Source organism: Ranitomeya imitator, chromosome 6 (assembly GCF_032444005.1).
Source record: "Ranitomeya imitator isolate aRanImi1 chromosome 6, aRanImi1.pri, whole genome shotgun sequence".
NCBI lineage: Eukaryota > Metazoa > Chordata > Amphibia > Anura > Dendrobatidae > Ranitomeya > Ranitomeya imitator.
The window spans coordinates 15767988-15794429 of NC_091287.1; the positions used below are offsets into that span (position 1 = coordinate 15767988).

The 26442-nt window shown below is 48.2% G+C and overlaps 1 protein-coding gene across 2 annotated transcripts in view; it reads right to left on the reverse strand.

The window, feature by feature from the left end:
* The window catches only part of NOS3 (nitric oxide synthase 3), a 103973-nt gene extending 78040 nt beyond the window's left edge, over window positions 1-25933 (reverse strand). Inside the window, exon 1 of one of the 2 annotated variants that reach the window (XM_069729240.1) lies at window positions 25825-25933. In XM_069729240.1, coding sequence (XP_069585341.1) covers window positions 25825-25868 — 44 coding nt within the window. In that variant the 5' untranslated portion in view covers window positions 25869-25933. Of the gene's footprint in view, window positions 1-15577; window positions 15750-25824 lie in introns of those variants that run through there. The other variant, XM_069729239.1, reaches the window with a different exon arrangement.
* Window positions 25934-26442: the final 509 nt, after the last annotated feature.

Below are 26442 nucleotides of genomic sequence, written 5' to 3' on the forward strand. Positions count from 1 at the left end.
AAATCGTGCCGTCGTAGCGATCAAAATGCCACTGTGTGACGGTACCCTAAGATGAGAAGACTGTCCACCAACGTTCACCATCCAACCTGACGGAACTGGAGAGGATCTGCAAGGAAGAATGGCCGAGGATCCCCAAATCCAGGTGTGAAAAACTTGTTGCCTCATTCCCAAGAAGACTCATGGCTGTACTAGCTCAAAAGGGGCTTCTACCCAATACTGAGCAAAGGGTCTCAATACTTATGACCACGTGATATTTCAGTTTTTATTTTTTAATAAATTTGCAAAAATGTCTACATTTGTTTTTTTTCCAGTGAAGATGGGGTGCAGAGTGTACATTAATGAGAAAAAAATGACTCTTTTTTAATTTACCAAATGGCTGCAGTGAAACAAAGAATGAAAAATTTAAAGGGGTCTGAATACTTTCTATACCCAATGTATATGCAATTTTTTCTTACCCAGTGTAGATTTCACTGTTCTCCTTAATCTGACATTCCTGAGATACGGCCCCGTCATCCATGTATGTAAATCTACTCTTGTCAGCCAAGGGGGCGGGGCCCTCTGCTTTATTCTGGAGGCATCTTCATGAGGATCCCACCATGATGGGAAGAGGAAGAGGCACCCATATATCAGGAATGGAGAGGAACAAAAAAGATAACTCCAGATGCAGGAGAACAGCAGATTTTACACAAGGTAAAAAAAAAAACTCCCAAAAACATATTACATATGACAGGTCCCATTGGGGCAGTTTGACTTTGCCCCGAGACTCAGCCGACAACCTCTTCTCTCCTGTGTGACGGCGTTTACTCGTATTCTGTTTGTATAACGCTATTTACTATTCTTAGTTTTTGTAGACAATTGGGAACATAATGTCTCACCCACAAGCAACAAACATCCCCAGGATGATCCCGTATTAGTGACTTTTCCTTTAATAAACCATCATTAATATTATTTTCTACAGATTTTGGGAAGTCCCACACGGACGGACTTAATCACTGAGCAGTTGTTTTGTGGTGTATTTATATTTTCTCCGTAGATCTTAATTTACACATATTCATAGATTTATAATCTATAAATTATCATTGCCTTTGTTAGCACTTCATTGGTTGGAAATGATGGGCATTTCATTTGTATTAATTGATTAGCTGACGAACCGCACAACTGGTGGCTTCTAATAATGCGCTCACATTACAATGCCGCCAGGTCCAGTATGGAGATATGGGCTTTTATATGGATATGGACAAACTGTATCTCTCGCTCTTAATTGTTGACCCTCACATTTCATTCAGGAGCATGTCGACGATGGCGTCCTCCATTAACACATGGTGCTGGACTTATCGTATTCAGTTCCAATGTACTGTATAACACATGTATATTATACCAGTTAGGTTCAACAATCATTTTTGTGTAATTATTTTAAATGCAGAAACTTAATTGATACATGGATTTAAACCATAGCACTTTGGGAGTTTCTGTGTATGATAGTTCCTCACTAGTACCAGGCCAGATGAGGAAAACATCGTCTATGTACCTCCTAAAGCTCAAAACTAATAAAAGTGGTGTGATACATAAACCATGTCCTCCTCCAATTCCCCCGTGTATATTAGCTTATGTAGGTGCTATGTTTGCACCCATTGCAGTCCCTCACAAAATGAAAAAAGAACTAGTCTATGAATATGGAATAGATATTTTCAAGTACTAGCTCAAGAAAAGAAAATATAAAGGCCATATCTTCTTCAAAGAACTGTGCAAATGGAATTCTGAAAACAGAATCTCATCTATGCAGTACACTTTGGCACTTTCTGTATATAATTGCATGTTGATATGTAGTACTTATTATAAAGTTAATTACTTTATGGACTTTGGTGCTTGTAATACCCCTATTATTGTATTAAAAACGGTACAAAGCCGAAATGTCGCATGCTTGGCAAAGGTACGAGGTAGTCTGGAGAAAACTGGTTAATATTACCCAGCACTGCAGGTCCATTCCATAAAATGGAGTTTATTAATTCTAGACCTGGCTCGATCTATACATTCAGCACTAGGAAGCACTCGCTCTATTTTTTTTTTCCTTTTATGGAATACTTGGGCATGGAATAAAGAGCCGCCGGATTGAGTGCTCCCTTTTCTGAATGTCGGTGTCCAGGGGTCAGATCTTGCACCCGCTCTTTGCTAGGGCTCGTGTTGCTTTATCTTTTGGTTTTCCTGCATATTGTTACTAACGCTGCAGCGATACCGACAACGATCCGGATCGCTGCAGCGTCGCTGTTTGGTCACTGGAGAGCTGTCACACAGACAGCTCTCCAGCGACCAACGATCCCGAGGTCCCCGGTAACCAGGGTAAACATCGGGTTACTAAGCGCAGAGCCGCGCTTAGTAACCCGATGTTTACCCTGGTTACCATCCTAAAAAGTAAAAAAACAAACGCTACATACTTACCTTCCGCTGTCTGTCCTCGGCGCTCTGCTTCTCTGGTCTGGCTGTGAGCGCCGGGCAGCCAGAAAGCAGAGCGGTGACGTCACCGCTCTGCTTTCCGGCTGACCGACGCTCACAGCCAGAGCAGGAGGAGAGCAGAGCACAGCGCTGGAGGACAGCGGAAGGTAAGTATGTAGTGTTTGTTTTTTTACTTTTAGGATGGTAACCAGGGTAAACATCGGGTTACTAAGCGCGGCCCTGCGCTTAGTTACCCGATGTTTACCCTGGTTACCAGCGAAGACATCGCTGAATCGGTGTCACACACGCCGATTCAGCGATGTCTACGGGGAGTCCAGCGACGAAATAAAGTTCTGGACTTTCTTCCCCGACCAGCGATCTCCCAGCAGGGGCCTGATCGCTACTGCCTGTCACACTGGACGATATCGCTAGCGAGGACGCTGCAACGTCACGGATCGCTAGCGATATTGTCTAGTGTGACAGTACCTTAATACACAGGGAGATTAGAAATCAGCAACTAATACACAGATTGTTGCTAGTATACGGCCTATTATTAACACTCACTTATAAATAGACTATTACTGAAAAACAGAATAATTACAGTCATGGCCAGAAGTTTTGAGAATGACACCAAAATTATATTTTCACATGATCTGCTGCCCTCTGGTTTTTATTAGTGTTTGTCTGATGTTTATATCACATACAGAAATATAATTGCAATCATATTATGAGTACGAATAGGTTATATTGACAGTTAGAATGAGTTAATGCAGCAAGTCAATATTTGCAGTGTTGACCCTTCTTCTTCAAGACCTCTGCAATTCTCCCTGGCATGCTCTCAATCAACTTCTGGACCAAATCCTGACTGATAGCCGTCCATTCTTGCATAATCAATGCTTGCATTTTGCCAGAATTTGTTGGTTTTTGTTTGTCCACCCGTCTCTTGATGATTGACCACAAGTTCTCAATGGGATTAAGATCTGGGGAATTTCCAGGCCATGGACCCAAAATCTCTATGTTTTGTTCCATGAGCCATTTAGTTATCACCTTTGCTTTATGGCAAGGTGCTCCATCATGCTGGAAAAGGCATTGTTGGGCGCCAAACTGCTCTTGGACGGTTGGGAGAAGTTGCTCTTGGAGGACATTCTGGTACCATTCTTTATTCATGGCTGTGTTTTTAGGCCGATTCCCTTGGCTGAGAAGCAACCCCACACATGAATGGTTTCAGGTTGCTTTACAGTTGGCATGAGACAAGACTGGTGGTAGCGCTCACCTCTTCTTCTCCCAATACGCTGTTATCCAGATGTCCCAAACAATCGAAAAGGGGATTCATCATAGAAAATGACTTTGCCCCAGTCCTCAGCAGTCCACTCCCTGTACCTTTTGCAGAATATCAGTCGGTCCCTGATGTTTTTTCTGGAGAGAAGTGGCTTCTTTGCTGCCCTCCTTGAAACCAGGCCTTGCTCAAAGAGTCTCCGCCTCACAGTGCGTGCAGAAGCGCTCCCACCAGCCTGCTGCCATTCCTGAGCAAGCTCGGCACTGCTGGTAGTCTGATCCCGCAGCTGAAACAGTTTTAAGATATGGTCCTGGTGCTTGCTGGTCTTTCTTGGGCGCTCTGGAGCCTTTTTGACAACAATGGAAGCTCTCTCCTTGAAGTTCTTGATGATGCGATAGATTGTTGACTGAGGTGCAATCTTTGTAGCTGCGATACTCTTCCCTGTTAGCCCATTTTTGTGCAGTGCAATGATGGCTGCACGTGTTTCTTTAGAGATAACCATGGTTAACTGAAGAGAAACAATGATACCAAGCACCAGCCTCCTTTTAAAGTGTCCAGTGATGTCATTCTTACTTAATCATGACTGATTGATCGCCAGCCCTGTCCTCATCAACACCCACACCTGTGTTAATGGATCAATCACTAAAACGATGTTAGCTGCTCCTTTTAAAGGCAGGACTGCAATGATGTTGAAATGTGTTTTGGGGGTTAAAGTTCATTTTCTGGGCAAATATTGACTTTGCAAGTACAGTAATTGCTGTTAAGCTGATCACTCTGACATTCAGGAGTATATGCAAATTGCCATTAGAAAAAATGAAGCAGTAGACTTTGGAAAAATTAATATTTGTCTCATTCTCAAAACTTTTGGCCATGACTGTAGACCCCTATTCAGAGCACTTACTCATCAATACACCGACCCTTACTAATCGACAGAGTATTTACTCACCAATACACCGACCCTTACTAATAGACAGAGCATCTACTCACCAAAACACCGACCCATACTAATAGACAGAGCATCTACTCACCAATACACCAACCCTTACTAATCGACAGAGCATTTACTCACCAATAAACCGACCCTTACTAATAGACAGAGCATCTACTCACCAATACACCGATCCTTACTAATCGACAGAGCATCTACTCACCAATACACCGACCCTTACCAATCGACAGAGCATCTACTCACCAATACACCGGACCCTTACTAATAGACAGAGCATTTACTCACAATACACCGACCCTTACTAATCGACAGAGCATTTACTCACCAATAAACCGACACTTACTAATTGACAGAGCATTTGCTCACCAATACACCGACCCTTACTAATCGACAGAGCATTTACTCACCAATAAACTGACCCTTACTAATAGACAGAGCATCTACTCACCAATACACCGGACCCTTACTAATAGACAGAGCATTTACTCACCAATACACCGACACTTACTAATTGACAGAGCATTTACTCACCAATACACCGACTCTTACTAATAGACACAGCATTTACTCACCAATAAACTGACCCTTACTAATAGACAGAGCATCTACTCACCAATACACCGGACCCTTACTAATAGACAGAGCATTTGCTCACCAATACACCGACCCTTACTAATCGACAGAGCATCTACTCACCAATACACAAATGCTTAGTAAAACCACAAACTAATAATCACTAATGTAAAAAGTAAATCAGCGTTCCTTTGTAAAAGAAAGAGCACCTTTCTGATACTTTTAGTGGTGCACTTACCCACTGAGACACAGCATTGCTGACACTTTTATAGTAGTGCACAGTGAACACTCTCACCTATATGTAACACAGAGAGCACTTACACACCGATACTCAGAAAGTGTGCCAGAGATGACAGGTAACACAAGGAGCATTTACTCACCGATTCAATGCATTTCTGGCACACATTCACTGATCTGGCGTTTCGGTTCTTAATACAGCGAGTATTTTCTCACTGATCCATTGTTTCCAGCCCACTTATGGGTACAGTGTGATTTTCCATTTTCTATGCACACATTCATTGACCTCGGTGATATTAAAACGTACCATTTTTTTCTGCCAAGACCTGGGCTCTTGCCGTGTTTTTCTGGGGGATTACTTGTGTGATTTGTCCACCGCACATGTTTAGAACAGTTGGTTTTATTCACCAAAAATACATTAAAAAAACACTGCAATTGTAAAACGCAACTTCTGCTCTGCACCCACCACCACCACCACCACCACCACCACCCAGCTGCCGCAAGTAAACAGCCTTAGAATTGCTAGATTACAATACTGTCATAAAGCACCTACTCACTGATCCAGTTTCTCTCACCTGATTAATAACTAATACAGCACTTACTCAGTGATCAAGCATCTCTGATCCAAATACTAAAGCCAGATTGTCATGGTGATCATTGCTCGCGGGAACACTCAGCTTCCTATGTGTGCCCTTACATACTCCCGGAGCGTGAACTCACTGATCGTGTTTCTGACCCGCTTACTCACTGATCCAAGATTTGTAGCATAATGTACTTACAAACACACTACTACCACCACTACCACTACTACTACCACTACTACCACTACTACTTTATTAACTCTTGGAGCACAAACTCACTGCCACATAAGGTTTCCGACACACTTGCATACTAATCCACATGCAACTTACTCACTGATCTCCTCTGCACTTGGCTCATTAATACCCCAGCCATGCCAGTGATTACATTGATATCTTCAGCTGACCCCTGTGCGCCCAGCTCCACATTCACCATCAGAACGTCGCATCATGTGTGGCACAATGGGGCACTTACTCACTGTTCACCATCCCGCAGCTACTCACTATTTACCCCTGAGCTCCTGCCTTCATCCTCTCAGTCCAGCTCTTACCCTGCAGTCCAGCTCTGCGCAGTCGCTTCCACTGACCTTTCCCATTAGTCAGCTATGTAAAGCCGGGCACGGACACCTGATCCGGGCACAAGAGCGGGCGGCGGACGGCGCTATATCCAGGGCCTGTGCCATCAACACCTGCAGAGCCGCAGGATATACACTGCTGCCAGGCTGCAGAGCATTGCACACTGATACTGCGAGAATATACACTACTGCCAGGCTGCAGAGCATTGCACACTGATACTACGAGAATATACACTACTGCCAGGCTGCAGAGCATTGCACACTGATACTAGGAGAATATACACTACTGCCAGGCTGCAGAGCATTGCACACTGATACTAGGAGAATATACACTGCTGCCAGGCTGCAGAGCATTGCACACTGATACTAGGAGAATATACACTACTGCCAGGCTGCAGAGCATTGCACACTGATACTAGGAGAATATACACTACTGCCAGGCTGCAGAGCATTGCACACTGATACTAGGAGAATATACACTGCTGCCAGGCTGCAGAGCATTGCACACTGATACTGCGAGAATATACACTGCTGCCAGGCTGCAGAGCATTGCACACTGATACTAGGAGAATATACACTGCTGCCAGGCTGCAGAGCATTGCACACTGATACTACGAGAATATACACTGCTGCCAGGCTGCAGAGCATTGCACACTGATACTACGAGAATATACACTGCTGCCAGGCTGCAGAGCATTGCACACTGGTACTAGGAGAATATACACTGCTGCCAGGCTGCAGAGCATTGCACACTGATACTACGAGAATATACACTGCTGCCAGGCTGCAGAGCATTGCACACTGATACTACGAGAATATACACTACTGCCAGGCTGCAGAGCATTGCACACTGATACTACGAGAATATACACTGCTGCCAGGCTGCAGAGCATTGCACACTGATACTACGAGAATATACACTGCTGCCAGGCTGCAGAGCATTGCACACTGATACTACGAGAATATACACTACTGCCAGGCTGCAGAGCATTGCACACTGATACTAGGAGAATATACACTGCTGCCAGGCTGCAGAGCATTGCACACTGATACTACGAGAATATACGCTGCTGCCAGGCTGCAGAGCATTGCACACTGATACTACGAGAATATACACTACTGCCAGGCTGCAGAGCATTGCACACTGATACTACGAGAATATACACTGCTGCCAGGCTGCAGAGCATTGCACACTGATACTACGAGAATATACACTGCTGCCAGGCTGCAGAGCATTGCACACTGATACTAGGAGAATATACACTGCTGCCAGGCTGCAGAGCATTGCACACTGATACTAGGAGAATATACACTGCTGCCAGGCTGCAGAGCATTGCACACTGATACTAGAATATACACTGCTGCCAGGCTGCAGAGCATTGCACACTGATACTAGGAGAATATACACTGCTGCCAGGCTGCAGAGCATTGCACACTGATACTAGGAGAATATACACTGCTGCCAGGCTGCAGTGCATTGCACACTGATACTAGAATATACACTGCTGCCAGGCTGCAGAGCATTGCACACTGATACTACGAGAATATACACTGCTGCCAGGCTGCAGAGCATTGCACACTGATACTACGAGACTATACACTGCTGCCAGGCTGCAGAGCATTGCACACTGATACTAGGAGAATATACACTGCTGCCAGGCTGCAGAGCATTGCACACTGATACTAGGAGAATATACACTGCTGCCAGGCTGCAGAGCATTGCACACTGATACTGCGAGAATATACACTGCTGCCAGGCTGCAGAGCATTGCACACTGATACTACGAGAATATACACTGCTGCCAGGCTGCAGAGCATTGCACACTGATACTAGGAGAATATACACTGCTGCCAGGCTGCAGAGCATTGCACACTGATACTAGGAGAATATACACTGCTGCCAGGCTGCAGAGCATTGCACACTGATACTAGGAGAATATACACTGCTGCCAGGCTGCAGAGCATTGCACACTGATACTAGGAGAATATACACTGCTGCCAGGCTGCAGAGCATTGCACACTGATACTGCGAGAATATACACTACTGCCAGGCTGCAGAGCATTGCACACTGATACTGCGAGAATATACACTGCTGCCAGGCTGCAGAGCATTGCACACTGATACTACGAGAATATACACTACTGCCAGGCTGCAGAGCATTGCACACTGATACTACGAGAATATACACTGCTGCCAGGCTGCAGAGCATTGCACACTGATACTACGAGAATATACACTACTGCCAGGCTGCAGAGCATTGCACACTGATACTACGAGAATATACACTGCTGCCAGGCTGCAGAGCATTGCACACTGATACTAGGAGAATATACACTCCTGCCAGGCTGCAGAGCATTGCACACTAATACTAGGAGAATATACACTACTGCCAGGCTGCAGAGCATTGCACACAGACCCAGAGACAGGCTGCAGAGCATTACACTCAGGTCATGTTTGCTCGGTGCATTTTCCCCACTTTATTATTGCTCCAGGTGTCCGCATTAGTAATCTGCTCTGATTTGTAGTTTTGTTGCGGTTTTTATACATTTTGGACGTTCCCTGCACCTCCCTCCGCTCCCATCTCCACCTCCTCTTCTTTGATTGACAGCTCATAGAGAAGGGAGGAGCAGGAGGGAACCAGCAGGTGGGGAGAGGCGCCTTGTTTGGCCGCACCGTGCTGCTCCGAGCGCCTGTGCTTGGTTTGAACAGTCACTCTGTGCTGACAGACACTTAGGCCACGTTCACACTAGCAGTATTAGGTCAGTATTTTACATCAGTATTTGTAGCCAAAACCAGGAGTGGGTGATAATACAGAAGTGGTGCAGATGTTTCTATTATACTTTTCCTCTATTTGTTCCACTCCTGGTTTTGGCTACAAATACTGATGTACTGTATCCTCACCCATCCTTGTAGATTGTGAGCCTTCGCGGGCAGGGTCCTCTCTCCTCCTGTATCCTCACCCATCCTTGTAGATTGTGAGCCCTCGCGGGCAGGGTCCTCTCTCCTCCTGTATCCTCACCCATCCCTTGTAGATTGTGAGCCCTCGCGGGCAGGGTCCTCTCTCCTCCTGTATCCTCACCCATCCTTGTAGATTGTGAGCCCTCGCGGGCAGGGTCCTCTCTCCTCCTGTATCCTCACCCATCCCTTGTAGATTGTGAGCCCTCGCGGGCAGGGTCCTCTCTCCTCCTGTATCCTCACCCATCCTTGTAGATTGTGAGCCCTCGCGGGCAGGGTCCTCTCTCCTCCCCCATCCTTGTAGATTGTGAGCCCTCGCGGGCAGGGTCCTCTCTCCTCCTGTATCCTCACCCATCCCTTGTAGATTGTGAGCCCTCGCGGGCAGGGTCCTCTCTCCTCCTGTATCCTCACCCATCCCTTGTAGATTGTGAGCCTTCGCGGGCAGGGTCCTCTCTCCTCCTGTATCCTCACCCATCCCATGTAGATTGTGAGCCCTCGCGGGCAGGGTCCTCTCACCTCCTGTATTCTCACCCATCCCATGTAGATTGTGAGCCCTCACGGGCAGGGTCCTCTCTCCTCCTGTATCCTCACCCATCCCTTGTAGACTGTGAGCCCTCGCGGGCAGGGTCCTCTCTCCTCCTGTATCCTCACCCATCCCTTGTAGATTGTGAGCCCTCGCGGGCAGGGTCCTCTCTCCTCCTGTATCCTCACCCATCCTTGTAGATTGTGAGCCCTCGCGGGCAGGGTTCTCTCTCCTCCTGTATCCTCACCCATCCCTTGTAGATTGTGAGCCCTCGCGGGTAGGGTCCTCACTCCTCCTGTATCCTCACCCATCCTTGTAGATTGTGAGCCCTCGCGGGCAGGGTCCTCTCTCCTGTATCCTCACCCATCCCTTGTAGATTGTGAGCCCTCGCGGGCAGGGTCCTCTCTCCTCCTGTATCCTCACCCATCCTTGTAGATTGTGAGCCCTCGCGGGCAGGGTCCTCTCTCCTGTATCCTCACCCATCCCTTGTAGATTGTGAGCCCTCGCGGGCAGGGTCCTCTCTCCTCCTGTATCCTCACCCATCCCTTGTAGATTGTGAGCCCTCGCGGGCAGGGTCCTCTCTCCTCCTGTATCCTCACCCATCCCTTGTAGATTGTGAGCCCTCGCAGGGTCCTCTCTCCTCCTGTACCAGTTATGACTTGTATTGTTTAAGATAATTGTACTTGTTTTTATTATGTATACTCCTCCTCACATGTAAAGCGCCATGGAATAAATGGCACTATAATAATAAATAATAATAATAATGTAAAATACTGACCAAATACTGCTAGTGTGACGGCAGCCTTATAGACCGGATGGTGTTTATTACAGGCTTTCTATAAGGTTCTATGTTAGGAGATTATTTGGATCATGTGGCGAGAAGCATCGCAGCCGCACACACAAACATTCCATGTGCTGCCGCCACCGTAATACACTTGGACCCCTGTAATACACCGGGACCCCTGTAATACACCCGGACCCCTGTAATACACCCGGACCCCTGTAATACACTCGGACCCCTGTAATACACCCGGACCCCTGTAATACACCCGGACCCCTGTAATACACCCGGACCCCTGTAATACACCCGGACCCCTGTAATACACCCGGACCCCTGTAATACAGTCGGACCCCTGTAATACAGTCGGACCCCTGTAATACACCCGGACCCCTGTAATACACCCGGACCCCTGTAATACACCCGGACCCCTGTAATACACCCGGACCCCTGTAATACACCCGGACCCCTGTAATACACCCGGACCCCTGTAATACACCCGGACCCCTGTAATACACCCGGACCCCTGTAATACACCCGGACCCCTGTAATACACTCGGACCCCTGTAATACACTCGGACCCCTGTAATACACCCGGACCCCTGTAATACACCCGGACCCCTGTAATACACTCGGACCCCTGTAATACACCCGGACCCCTGTAATACACTCGGACCCCTGTAATACACTCGGACCCCTGTAATACACTCGGACCCCTGTAATACACCCGGACCCCTGTAATACACCCGGACCCCTGTAATACACTCGGACCCCTGTAATACACTCGGACCCCTGTAATACACCCGGACCCCTGTAATACACCCGGACCCCTGTAATACACTCGGACCCCTGTAATACACTCGGACCCCTGTAATACACTCGGACCCCTGTAATACACCCGGACCCCTGTAATACACCCGGACCCCTGTAATACACTCGGACCCCTGTAATACACCCGGACCCCTGTAATACACTCGGACCCCTGTAATACACCCGGACCCCTGTAATACACCCGGACCCCTGTAATACACTCGGACCCCTGTAATACACCCGGACCCCTGTAATACACCCGGACCCCTGTAATACACCCGGACCCCTGTAATACACCCGGACCCCTGTAATACACCCGGACCCCTGTAATACACCCGGACCCCTGTAATACACCCGGACCCCTGTAATACACTCGGACCCCTGTAATACACCCGGACCCCTGTAATACACCCGGACCCCTGTAATACACCCGGACCCCTGTAATACACCCGGACCCCTGTAATACACCCGGACCCCTGTAATACACCCGGACCCCTGTAATACACCCGGACCCCTGTAATACACCCGGACCCCTGTAATACACTCGGACCCCTGTAATACACCCGGACCCCTGTAATACACCCGGACCCCTGTAATACACCCGGACCCCTGTAATACACCCGGACCCCTGTAATACACCCGGACCCCTGTAATACACCCGGACCCCTGTAATACACCCGGACCCCTGTAATACACCCGGACCCCTGTAATACACTCGGACCCCTGTAATACACCCGGACCCCTGTAATACACCCGGACCCCTGTAATACACCCGGACCCCTGTAATACACCCGGACCCCTGTAATACACCCGGACCCCTGTAATACACCCGGACCCCTGTAATACACCCGGACCCCTGTAATACACCCGGACCCCTGTAATACACCCGGACCCCTGTAATACACTCGGACCCCTGTAATACACCCGGACCCCTGTAATACACCCGGACCCCTGTAATACACCCGGACCCCTGTAATACACCCGGACCCCTGTAATACACCCGGACCCCTGTAATACACCCGGACCCCTGTAATACACCCGGACCCCTGTAATACACCCGGACCCCTGTAATACACCCGGACCCCTGTAATACACCCGGACCCCTGTAATACACCCGGACCCCTGTAATACACCCGGACCCCTGTAATACACCCGGACCCCTGTAATACACCCGGACCCCTGTAATACACCCGGACCCCTGTAATACACCCGGACCCCTGTAATACACCCGGACCCCTGTAATACACCCGGACCCCTGTAATACACTCGGACCCCTGTAATACACCCGGACCCCTGTAATACACCCGGACCCCTGTAATACACCCGGACCCCTGTAATACACCCGGACCCCTGTAATACACCCGGACCCCTGTAATACACCCGGACCCCTGTAATACACCCGGACCCCTGTAATACACCCGGACCCCTGTAATACACCCGGACCCCTGTAATACACCCGGACCCCTGTAATACACCCGGACCCCTGTAATACACTCGGACCCCTGTAATACACCCGGACCCCTGTAATACACCCGGACCCCTGTAATACACCCGGACCCCTGTAATACACCCGGACCCCTGTAATACACCCGGACCCCTGTAATACACCCGGACCCCTGTAATACACCCGGACCCCTGTAATACACCCGGACCCCTGTAATACACCCGGACCCCTGTAATACACCCGGACCCCTGTAATACACTCGGACCCCTGTAATACACCCGGACCCCTGTAATACACCCGGACCCCTGTAATACACCCGGACCCCTGTAATACACCCGGACCCCTGTAATACACCCGGACCCCTGTAATACACCCGGACCCCTGTAATACACCCGGACCCCTGTAATACACCCGGACCCCTGTAATACACTCGGACCCCTGTAATACACCCGGACCCCTGTAATACACCCGGACCCCTGTAATACACCCGGACCCCTGTAATACACCCGGACCCCTGTAATACACCCGGACCCCTGTAATACACCCGGACCCCTGTAATACACCCGGACCCCTGTAATACACCCGGACCCCTGTAATACACCCGGACCCCTGTAATACACCCGGACCCCTGTAATACACTCGGACCCCTGTAATACACTCGGACCCCTGTAATACACCCGGACCCCTGTAATACACCCGGACCCCTGTAATACACCCGGACCCCTGTAATACACCCGGACCCCTGTAATACACCCGGACCCCTGTAATACACTCGGACCCCTGTAATACACCCGGACCCCTGTAATACACCCGGACCCCTGTAATACACCCGGACCCCTGTAATACACCCGGACCCCTGTAATACACCCGGACCCCTGTAATACACCCGGACCCCTGTAATACACCCGGACCCCTGTAATACACCCGGACCCCTGTAATACACCCGGACCCCTGTAATACACCCGGACCCCTGTAATACACCCGGACCCCTGTAATACACCCGGACCCCTGTAATACACCCGGACCCCTGTAATACACCCGGACCCCTGTAATACACCCGGACCCCTGTAATACACCCGGACCCCTGTAATACACCCGGACCCCTGTAATACACCCGGACCCCTGTAATACACTCGGACCCCTGTAATACACCCGGACCCCTGTAATACACCCGGACCCCTGTAATACACCCGGACCCCTGTAATACACCCGGACCCCTGTAATACACCCGGACCCCTGTAATACACCCGGACCCCTGTAATACACCCGGACCCCTGTAATACAACCTAATTGATAAAACCAGATCAGGATTTGGATTTTTTTTAGATCTTTCAGTCACAGAGTCGTTCTTCAGACCCTCATTACTTGTGACCACTCACCTCGTAGCAGAAGCAAAACTTTTCTCGAAGGGTTAACCCAGCGCTGACAACCAGCTGAGGCCCATTCAGTGGTGAGCACTGATCCATTACTAGCAGGATACAATGAGGGAACACAATGTATCCGGAGTCTCGTGGTTGCGGGTCCAGACCCCGGTACGGTAGGTGCCCATGGTCGGCAGCGGAGCTTACAATCATCCTGACCGGGATTTGTGAGTCTCATGGTCCCGGCTCTGGACTCAACGCTCCACCGAAAAGCTCCTGACACAGGTGTGAGCCCCGGGTGTCAGAGCCAGGGAGGCACGGGGTTAACTTTCTGATAAACTTTGCTTCAGTTCTTCTCCATTTCCAGATCTCTGCTTGCTGTCAGTGAATGAGAACAGCGCGGCTCCATGCAGAAAACCCCATAAGGGTATGTGCACACGTTGCGGATTCTGTGCGGATCCGCAGCGTTTTTTGAGGTGCAGAAATGCTGCAGATCCGCAATTGATTTACAGTGCAATGAGAACAAAAAAGCTGTGCACACTTGGCGGAATATCCGCTACAGAAACGCTGCGGTTTAAAAGCAGCAGCATGTCACTTCTTTTTTGCGAATCTGCAGCGTTTTTGTACCCATTCCATTATAGAAAACCGAAGGGGTAAAAAACGCAGCAAATCCGCAAGAAAACCGCAGCAAAAACGCACAAAAAACGCTGCGGAACTGCACAAAAAAGCTACGGAACCGCAGGTGCGTTTTCTGCCAGGAGAGGCAGAATCCGCACCAGAAATTCCTAAGCCTAATCCGCAACGTGTGCACATAGCCTGAATGAGTGACCGTTCAGTACACAAGACGACTTTGTTACAATGTGTCGGTGCAGGCTGTTCCGCTGGCAGAGCATTGTCTACACTGGATACAATGTACCCGCAGGGCCGGATAGATACAGCGTCACCGGAGCCAAAGTTCTCATTCACTGACAGCAAGCAGAGATCTATAAAACGGTGAAGACGTGAAGCACAAACTGTCTTCTAAAGTCTCCGAACTTTGCACTTCCCCGATATTCATGTACAGGTGATGGGGGCGGCAGGTGCTCACCTGGGGGTCCCCTTCTCGGTCAGGGCCACCTCCTCCTCTTCCTCCTCCTTGTGGCAGCAGTTTATGGAGAAGGGCGACGGCAGCTCCTTGAGGCGACTGGCGGAGGTGCCCATTTATAAATGGGTAAATCTCCTTCCCTCGATCTCCGCAGAACAAGACTCTCAGACAGGAAGTGTCTTTTCCTTTTCCCCCCCAAATAACAATGCTCAGGAGCGGCCCTTCCCAAACGAGGTAGCCCCCTGTCACCGCGCGCCGGCCCCCCAGATCCACGACCTGCCCTACAGATTGCGTTGTGCTGAGAGTGATTCCGGGGGGAAATGAGACGGCGATCTCCGAGATTTCTCCACCCGATCATTGCAAAATAAAAACCGATTGTCCCAAGGCTTAACCCGTAATGTGCCAGGTGGTGCTGCAAAGTGTATGATACGTGATATGATTAGATACGGCTCAGCAGACAGTATCACATGTGATAGGATTAGATACACGGCTCAGTAGACAGTATCACACAGGAGAGGATTAGATACACGGCTCAGCAGTCAGTATCACACAGGAGAGGATTAGATACACAGTTCAGCAGATGGTATCACACGTGACAGTGGTAGATACACAGCTCAGCAGACGGTATCACACGTGACAGTGGTAGATACACGGCTCCGCAGACGGTATCACACGTGACAGTGGTAGATACACAGCTCAGCAGACGGTATCACACGTAACAGTGGTAGATACACAGCTCAGCAGACGGTATCACACGTGACAGTGGTAGATACACAGCTCAGCAGACGGTATCACACGTAACAGTGGTAGATACACAGCTCAGCAGACGGTATCACACGTGACAGTGGTAGATACACAGCTCAGCAGTCGGTATCACACGTGACAGTGGTAGATACACGGCTCAGCAGACGGTATCACACGTGACAGTGGTAGATACACAGTTCAGCAGACGGTATCACACGTGACAGTGGTAGATACACAGTTCAGCAGACGGTATCACACGTGACAGTGGTAGATACACGGCTCAGCAGACAGTATCACACGTGACAGTGGTAGATACACGGCTCAGCAGACAGTATCACACGTGACAGTGGTAGATACACGGCTCAGCAGACGGTATCACACGTGACAGTGGTAGATACACGGCTCGGCAGACGGTATCACACGTGACAGTGGTAGATACACGGCTCGGCAGACGGTATCACACGTGACAGTGGTAGATACACAGCTCGGCAGACGGTATCACACGTGACAGTGGTAGATACATGGCTCAGCAGATGGTATCACACGTGACAGTGGTAGATACATGGCTCAGCAGATGGTATCACACGTGACAGTGGTAGATACAGGGCTCAGCAGACGGTATCACACGTGACAGTGGTAGATACATGGCTCAGCAGTCGGTATCACACGTGACAGTGGTAGATACACGGCTCAGCAGACGGTATCACACGTGACAGTGGTAGATACATGGCTCAGCAGTCGGTATCACACGTGACAGTGGTAGATACACGGCTCAGCAGACAGTATCACACGTGACAGTGGTAGATACATGGCTCAGCAGACGGTATCACACGTGACAGTGGTAGATACACAGCTCGGCAGACGGTATCACACGTGACAGTGGTAGATACATGGCTAAGCAGCAGAAGGTATCACACAGGATAGGATAAAATGCGTTGCTCAGTAGGTGGTAGCACATGTGACGGGATTAAATATGTAGCTCAGCAGGAGGTATCAGACATGGCGGGGTAAGATGCGTGGCTCAGGAAACCATATGAAATGTGGCGGTATTAGATGGACGGCTCAGCCAACGGTGCCACGCGTGATGGGGTTAAATAGCAGGTCAGACAACAGTGCTGAAACAAGAGTCCTGCAGACTGTATGTGAAAGAGGAAGAACAAGATCGGGTATAGGACAAGATGGAATATAGGCTGAACTGGATGGACAAATGTCTTTTTTCGGCCTTACTAACTATGTTACTATGTTACTATGTTACTATAGCTTTCTCACACTGTTTCTGGAACTACAGAGACTGTCTCCAATGTTGCAGGGGGGAAGACTTTCAGACAAGGACCGACCCTTGCATGTGACTGCGTTAGGTGGGGCCGGGTTAAAAAGCGCTGTGCGCGGGAAAAGAGGTGGAGTCGAAGCGGAAAAGCTAAGCGGCAGTTGGATGCAGTGTTAGCAGAGACAGCGGAGCGCCCCTTGAGTGCAGGCCGAATAGACAGATCCCGAGCGTTTAGGTCTACTGTAAGTGGTCAACAGGCTGCCAGGTTCCCGCTGACCTCCACGCCAGGAGGTGACTCTGAGCTGAGAGCAGCGACTGTAACGTGCGTGCAGCGCAGTGAGAGCCGGTGACTAGGCGCCAGTGACTAGGCGCCGGTGACTAGGCCAGAGCCCCTTAGTCAGGTACCTGTGTACACCGCGGAGCGAGGCTTTGGACTGAGCACGGTGTTTGGCGTTTGTCAGTGCAGGAGCACTCCGCATCCTCCAAAGACCCGTCACCCGCTCCGTGGATTGGAGCCCCGTCCTCTACAGACACCTCTGAGACGTCACGTGCCGCTGTTGGAGAACCGAGACGCTGCAATCAAGAAGACTGCAGACTGATACGTTTCATTGCCTTTGTTTCTTCCTATCGAACTATGGTTCGTCGTGTCCCTTCCGAGCTCCCAGTTCTCCCTTACACACCTCCCGAGTCCTCACACTCCCTGCGCGGAGTACACGTGCTGTTAATAAACCTGTTAACTCTTCATCTGCCTCCTGTCCGTGACGACCTCTCACGTTCCTGCGATTTCTACAGATGCACGATGCAGCGCTGCTCTGCCGGCAGCTTCACCAATCAGTGCAGTGCACCGGCACCGCTGAGGAGGCACAGAGTTGCTCCTGCGCAACTCAAAGTTTTGCATCACTCCAGCTTTTAAACTAGTGATCAGATCTTTGGCCAGACCAAGCGCCCCCGACTAATTCATGATAATTTAGGTCACCATTGTGGCCTACATTATGGCGCCGGGGGGGGGCAGGTAACATTTCTGGCGGTGACGCACGGCGGTTGAACGATGCACCGAATTCAGGTAGGCAAAACTGGGGTACAAAACATTGGTGTTGATGAATGGCGCCCTGTACGTCCTCAGTGTGAGTATACGCTGTATACACATGATGTGTCTGCAGGGGTGGAGCATAAGAATGACTGGTGACTTGTGGCTGCCGTTCCACCAATCACAGAGCCGGCTGCTCCTCAGGGGTTGGATGTCAGTCACTGCTCCTCCCTGTCAGTAAACGCCCCAGAGGTCTTCTCCGCAGACTGCAAACACTCTGCACACAGATCCTGGCTGTTGTCCCTCATTCCATCACTAGGCGATGTCCGCTGACATTATTTCAGAGAGTGAATGGTCTGCGTACTGTAGGACTACTAGTCTCAGCATCCCCCATCTGGATGGGAGTAATTGTCCTAGCAGAGTGTCCGGCTTCTCGTGCCCGTAATGTCCTGACCCGAACCAACAGCCTCGTAGACCTATATGGAGCTGACAAGTGTCCGGGGCCGGACATCGCGGTCTTGCCACTGGGGCGACGGCGATGGTTTGGGACCCTCCCCGCGGCCGCACTCATGGTGGGCACATTGATTGTCCTCAGCTTTTCCACAAACTCATGAAAAAGTAATGGACATGAAGAATGGCGCGAGAGCCCCATGCGTATCGCTGCGGACACAGCTTCGTCAGGGGGCTCTCGCCTCAGCCTGTCTCCTGTCTCCATTAGGCATCTGGGCTCATGGTATACCATTGTTCAGTGTTCATGCCGTTCCTTTGGAACATTTTTTCCTCTCTTTACTCCCCCCATTTTTTCTTACATCTTGGCACCCATTGGGTTATTATTTGATTGCAGGGGAGCACCAGTGTATGCGTATTTGAGGCTTTCTGGCACATGCTTGTAGCCCGCATTTATATACCTATCCTGGTACTGCCATCATCTTGGCTAAACAGCATGCTGATATAACACTTCACATTGTTATATACCAAACACTGAATTGCAGTAATTTTATTGCTAGATTATCTGTCAGTGTACGACCACAGGTTTACGTATGCATTTGTTTTGGCCTTTATATATTCATGTATGTCATATTGGACTGTTACATGTTTAGACAGGACACATCTTGTGTGTGTATATATATATATATATATAGCACTTTATCTATGCAGTGTTGTTATTTCATGATATTTGTGCTTAGGGGTGGTGACTTATGGTTCTGTATTCAGACCTTTTTAAATGGTTTTATATGTTTGTCATGTTCTTTGAGGTGTAATTAAACATTTTTTTATATTTTCACATATTTTATGGGTGTGCATACCATTATTGGTCGAGTCTTTTTTCTTTTGTGTTTATAGCATTCTATTTACTGACCAGGTTTTTGCACCCCATCTCTATGTGTTGTGCAGGGGTGCACCACTTATATTAATTATCCCAAAATCCTGCCAAAATGAATCGCAGCTGGAAGACGCCGTCATGGCGGATGGAGGAGACGGCGATCAGCGGCGGCATCACCTTCTGATCGGTATTCTAAGAACCGTCCAGTGTGGTGATCTCGCAGGTGATCGGCAGAATATCTGACCACTGCATGGTGGAGACAGTCGGCAGTCCGGTCACGGTGTGGCGGTATTATCTACTAGTATGTGGTAGTATTGGGGGGGGACATTAGTCCCGTTTCCCTTATGACTCGGGTCGGACTAGTTCTTGAACATCCAGGATTCTGATACACGACCGTCGTTCCTGTATTTTCCCCCAAACTGTGTGACCCTTAGGCCGGCGTCACACTAGCGAGTTTTACGGACGTATGAGCGCAGAAAATACATCCAGAAAATACGCATTGCACACGGCCCAATGATTCTCTATGGGGCAGCTCCTATCTGCCGTGTATTACGCATCCGTAATATACGGTATGTTACGGGCGTAGAAAATCGCAGCATGCTCCGTTTGTCAGCGTATTGCGCAAAAAAACGCCAATGAAAGTCTATGGGGGCGAGAAGAATACGGATTACACACGGACCAGCAGTGTGACTTGCGAGAAATACGCAGCGGTGTTCTATAGAAAAGCCGACAATTCAGTGCGGTGTACAGTAAAATCACACTGACAGGTTACAGTAGAATAAATGTGGACACATAGAATAGGTATATACTGTGTGTGTGTATGTATATATAGATATATATATATATAGACTAGAGTGTGGCCCGATTCTAACGCATCGGGTATTCTAGAATATGCATGTCCCCGTAGTATATGGACAATGATGATTCCAGAATTCGCAGCAGACTGTGCCCGTCGCTGATTGGTCGAGGCAACCTTTATGACATCATCATCCCCATGGCAACCATTATGACATCTACGTCGATACTGTGCCTGTCGCTGATTGGTCGAGGCGAATTCGCGGCAGACTGTGCCCGTCGCTGATTGGTCAAGGCAACCTTTATGACATCATCGTCGCCATGCTGTGCCCGTCGCTGATTGGTCGAGGCCTGGCGGCCTCAACCAATCAGAGACACGGGATTTCCAGGACAGACAGACAGAAAAACCCTTAGACAATTAATCTTACACTTAATGTTTTATAACAAATAGTTTTTTTGGCAACAGCTATTTCAGTTTCATATATCTAATAACTGTTGGACACAGTAATGTTTCTGCCTTGAAATGAGGTTTATTATACTAACAGGAAATGTGCAATCTGCATTCAAACAAAATTTGACAGGTGCATAAGTATGGGCACCCCACGAGAAAAGTGACATTAATATTTAGTAGATCCTCCTTTTGCAAAAATAACAGCCTCTAGTCACTTCCTGTAGCTTTTAATGAGTTCCTGGATCCTGGATGAAGGTATTTTTGACCATTCCTCTTTACAAAACAATTCCAGTTCAGTTAAGTTTGATGGTGGCCGAGCATGGACAGCCCTCTTCAAATGATCCCACAGATGTTCAATGATATTCAGGTCTGGGGACTGGGATGGCCATTCCAGAACAGTGTAATTGTTCCTCTGCATGAATGCCTGAGTAGATTTGGAGCAGTGTTTTGGATCATTGTCTTGCTGAAAGATCCATCCCCTGCGCAACTTCAACTTTGTCACTGATTCATGAACATTATTGTCAAGAATCAGCTGATACTGAGAGGAATCCATGCGTCCCTCAACTTTAAGGCCGGGATCACACATGCGAGAAACACGTCCGTGTCTCGCATGTAAAATCCAAGCTCTGGCGCCGGTACTCCAGAGCAGAGCGTGCAGCTCCATGTGTTCCTATGCAGCCATACGCTCCGCTCCACAGTGCCGGCGCCAGAGCTTGGATTTCACATGCGAGACACTGACGTGTTTCTCGCATGTGTGATCCCGGCCTAACAAGATTCCCGGTGCCGGCATTGGCCACACAGCCCCAAAGCATGATGGAACCTCCACCAAATTTTACTGTGGGTAGCAAGTGTTTTTCTTGGAATGCTGTGTTTTTTGGCCGCCATGCATAATGCCTTTTTGTATGACCAAACAACTCAATCTTGGTTCCATCAGTCCACAGGACCTTCTTCCAAAAAGAAATTGGCTTCTCCAAATGTGCTTTTGCATACCTCAGCCGACTCTGTTTGTGGTGTGCTTGCAGAAACGGCTTCTTTCGCATCACTCTCCCATACAGCTTCTCCTTGTGCAAAGTGCGTTGTATAGTTGACCGATGCACAGTGACACCATCTGCAGCAAGTTGATGCTGCAGCTCTCTGGAGGTGGTCTGAGGATTGTCCTTGACTGATCTCACCATTCTTCTTCTCTGCCTTTCTGATGTTTTTCTTGGCCTGCCACTTCTGGCCTTAACAAGAACTGTACCTGTGTAATTCCATTTCCTTACTATGTTCCTCACAGTGGAAATTGACAGGTTAAATCTCTGAGACCGCTTTTTGTATCCTTCCCCTGAACAACTATGTTGAATAATCTTTGTTTTCAGATCATTAGACAGTTGTTTTGAGGAGCCCATGATGCCACTCTTCAGAGGAGATTCAAACAGGAGAACAACTTGCAAGTGGCCACTTTAAGTAGCTTTTCTCATGATTGCATATACCTGGCTATGAAGTTCAAAGCTCACTGAGGTTAGAAAACCAAAAAAGTGCTTTAGTAAGTCAGTAAAAAGTAGGTAGGAGTATTTAAAACAAGAAAATGATAAGGGTGCCCATACTTATGCACCTGTCAAATTTTGTTTGAATGCAGATTGCACATTCTCTGTTAGAACAATAAACCTCATTTCAAGGCAGAAACATTACTGTGTCCAACAGTTATTAGATATATGAAACTGAAATAGCTGTTGCAAAAAATTTAAGCTTAATAGGGGTACCCAAACTTTTTCATATAACTGTCTGTATATATATATATAGACTGTATATATGTTTGTAAGAATATTTGAGCCGATGGATCGATAATATGTCTATTTTGCAAGCCTGCGAGAAAAAAAATCGCCGTACAGATGCCATATGGATGACACACGGATAAATTTGTGCGTAAAAATCGCATCCTCGCATTGAATATGGAACAGTGTTTTGGGACAATTACTGCGTATTACGGCCGTAAAAAACGGACTGTATTTACTTACGCCTTGTGTGACGCCGGCCTTAGGCTGCCGTCACACTATCAGTATTTGGTCAGTATTTTACATCAGTATTTGTAGCCAAAACCAGGAGTGGGTGATAAATGCAGAAGTGGTGCAGATGTTTCTATTATACTTTTCCTCTGATTGTTCCACTCCTGGTTTTGGCTACAAATACTGATGTAAAATACTGACCAAATACTGAGCGTGTGACGGCAGCCTAAGGCCGGCGTCACACTAGGCGTAAGTAAATACAGTCAGTTTTTTACGGCCGTAATACGCAGTAATTGTCCCAAAACACTGTTCCGTATTCAATGCGAGGATGCGATTTGTACGCACAAATTTATCCGTGTGTCATCCGTATGGCATCTGTACGGCGATTTTTTTTTTTTTTTTGCGACGGCAGCTTTAGAGAGCAGAATTCACAGCACGAAGCACCAGGATCCGGCCGTGTGCCGGCAGCAGCGCCCTGCGTCAATCATGATCAGTGGCACCAGGGCACTATAGAGAAGGAGGTATTATTATAGAGGTGGGGACGTTATTATAAGGAGGCACAATAGAGGTGAGGGCGTTATTATAAGGGGCATTATTATAAGGGGCACTGGTTATAGCAGCGTATGGATTGTATAGAGGTGCAGGGACGAGTTATGGCTGGAGAAAAGGTCATGGCGGTCCGGGCTGAATGAAACAGGGAAAATGAATGACTGCAATGGGTGACACGTCAGTGGTGACAAATGGCACAATAACGATATATGGTCTGCAGCGCGAGAGTGTAAAGCTGATGTCACCAGTATGTGGTCACTGTATGGCGGTAATAACACTGCTGTATATACCAGGATATTTGTTATATTGCTGTATTAGTAAATCTTTTATAGCAGTATTATTAGAAATATAGGTAAATCTTATATGATTTGGAAACAAGGCTCAGCAGACAGTATCACACAAGATAGGATTAGATACACGGCTCAGCAGACAGTATCACACAGGAGAGGATTAGATACACAGCTCAGCAGACAGTATCACACAGGACAGGATTAGATACAAGGCTCAGCAGACAGTATCACACAGGAGAGGATTAGATACACGGCTCAGCAGACAGTATCACACAGGAGAGGATTAGATACACGGCTCAGCAGTCAGTATCACACAGGAGAGGATTAGATACAAGGCTCAGCAGACAGTATCACACAAGATAGGATTAGATACAAGGCTCAGCAGACAGTATCACACAGGACAGGATTAGATACACGGCTCAGCAGACAGTATCACACAGGAGAGGATTAGATACACGGCTCAGCAGACAGTATCACACAAGATAGGATTAGATACAAGGCTCAGCAGACAGTATCACACAGGACAGGATTAGATACACGGCTCAGCAGACAGTATCACACAGGACAGGATTAGATACAAGGCTCAGCAGACAGTATCACACAGGAGAGGATTAGATACAAGGCTCAGCAGACAGTATCACACAAGATAGGATTAGATACAAGGCTCAGCAGACAGTATCACACAGGACAGGATTAGATACAAGGCTCAGCAGACAGTATCACACAAGATAGGATTAGATACAAGGCTCAGCAGACAGTATCACACAGGACAGGATTAGATACACGGCTCAGCAGACAGTATCACACAAGATAGGATTAGATACAAGGCTCAGCAGACAGTATCACACAGGACAGGATTAGATACAAGGCTCAGCAGACAGTATCACACAGGAGAGGATTAGATACAAGGCTCAGCAGACAGTATCACACAAGATAGGATTAGATACAAGGCTCAGCAGACAGTATCACACAGGACAGGATTAGATACAAGGCTCAGCAGACAGTATCACACAGGAGAGGATTAGATACACGGCTCAGCAGACAGTATCACACAGGAGAGGATTAGATACACGGCTCAGCAGACAGTATCACACAGGAGAGGATTAGATACACGGCTCAGCAGACAGTATCACACAGGAGAGGATTAGATACACGGCTCAGCAGTCAGTATCACACAGGAGAGGATTAGATACATGGCTCAGCAGTCAGTATCACACAGGATAGGATTAGATACACGGCTCAGCAGACAGTATCACACAGGATAGGATTAGATACACGGCTCAGCAGACAGTATCACACAGGAGAGGATTAGATACACGGCTCAGCAGACAGTATCACACAGGATAGGATTAGATACACGGCTCAGCAGACAGTATCACACAGGAGAGGATTAGATACACGGCTCAGCAGACAGTATCACAGAGGATAGGATTAGATACACGGCTCAGCAGACAGTATCACACAGGAGAGGATTAGATACACGGCTCAGCAGACAGTATCACACAGGATAGGATTAGATACAGGATAACTTTGGGTTGTAGCTGATGCCATGATGGGAGTTGTAGTACATTCAGTATTATAAAGCATGTGATGAGGACATTTACATTTTCTCAGAAAGGTTTTCTCAAAGCGTTTAATAATTGATTCTTATACAACCGAATAAAGTGTCTCCTGCACTTGTGGAACTACTAGTTTCAGCATGACATGCAGGCTGCAGGTAGTTAGTGCATGCTGAGACTTGTAGTGGAGAGTCAGAGGTTGTGACACCTGATGGACCGGACCTGTAGATCAGGGGTAGATCATGGATCTTGTACGTACCCGTCCAGGAGTCTGGGATCTTTCTGGGGCGATGCGGATCCCATTGTCGTCTGCTGGCAGGAACAGACGGGACAGGCTCTGCGGTGCGGAGCTTCGCCGCCGCCAGGTGCGCACTGCCAGGTTGGGAGGCGTCTGCTCAGCAGAGCCAAGAGGAAGATTACTCACATTGGCCGCCATTCATCATTGTTGTTTCTCCGCCTTACTTTCTATACCTTTTGCGTCACTTTTGAACTTCTCTTTCTTTGTCTGATTTTTTTTTTTTTCCTCAATCACTTTCTTATCCTGATGTATGAAGCCGGATTCACACCTCCTGATATTTCCAGTACCAGAAATACCACTACTGGAGATATCGGTGCGTGTAATACTTGTGGGACACGTGTGCCGCAGCAGTGCCGCACGTACCGGCGCCTGAGAAGCAGCGCTACAGTAAGGGTATGTGCACACATTGCGGATTCTCTGCGGATACGCATTTTTTGAGGTGCAGAAACGCTGCAGATCCGCAATTGATTTACAGTGCAATGTAAATCATTGAGAAAAAAAAACGTTGTGCACACTTTGCGGAAAATCCGCTGCGGAAACGCTGCTGTTAAAAAGAAGTAGCATGTCACTTCTTTTTTG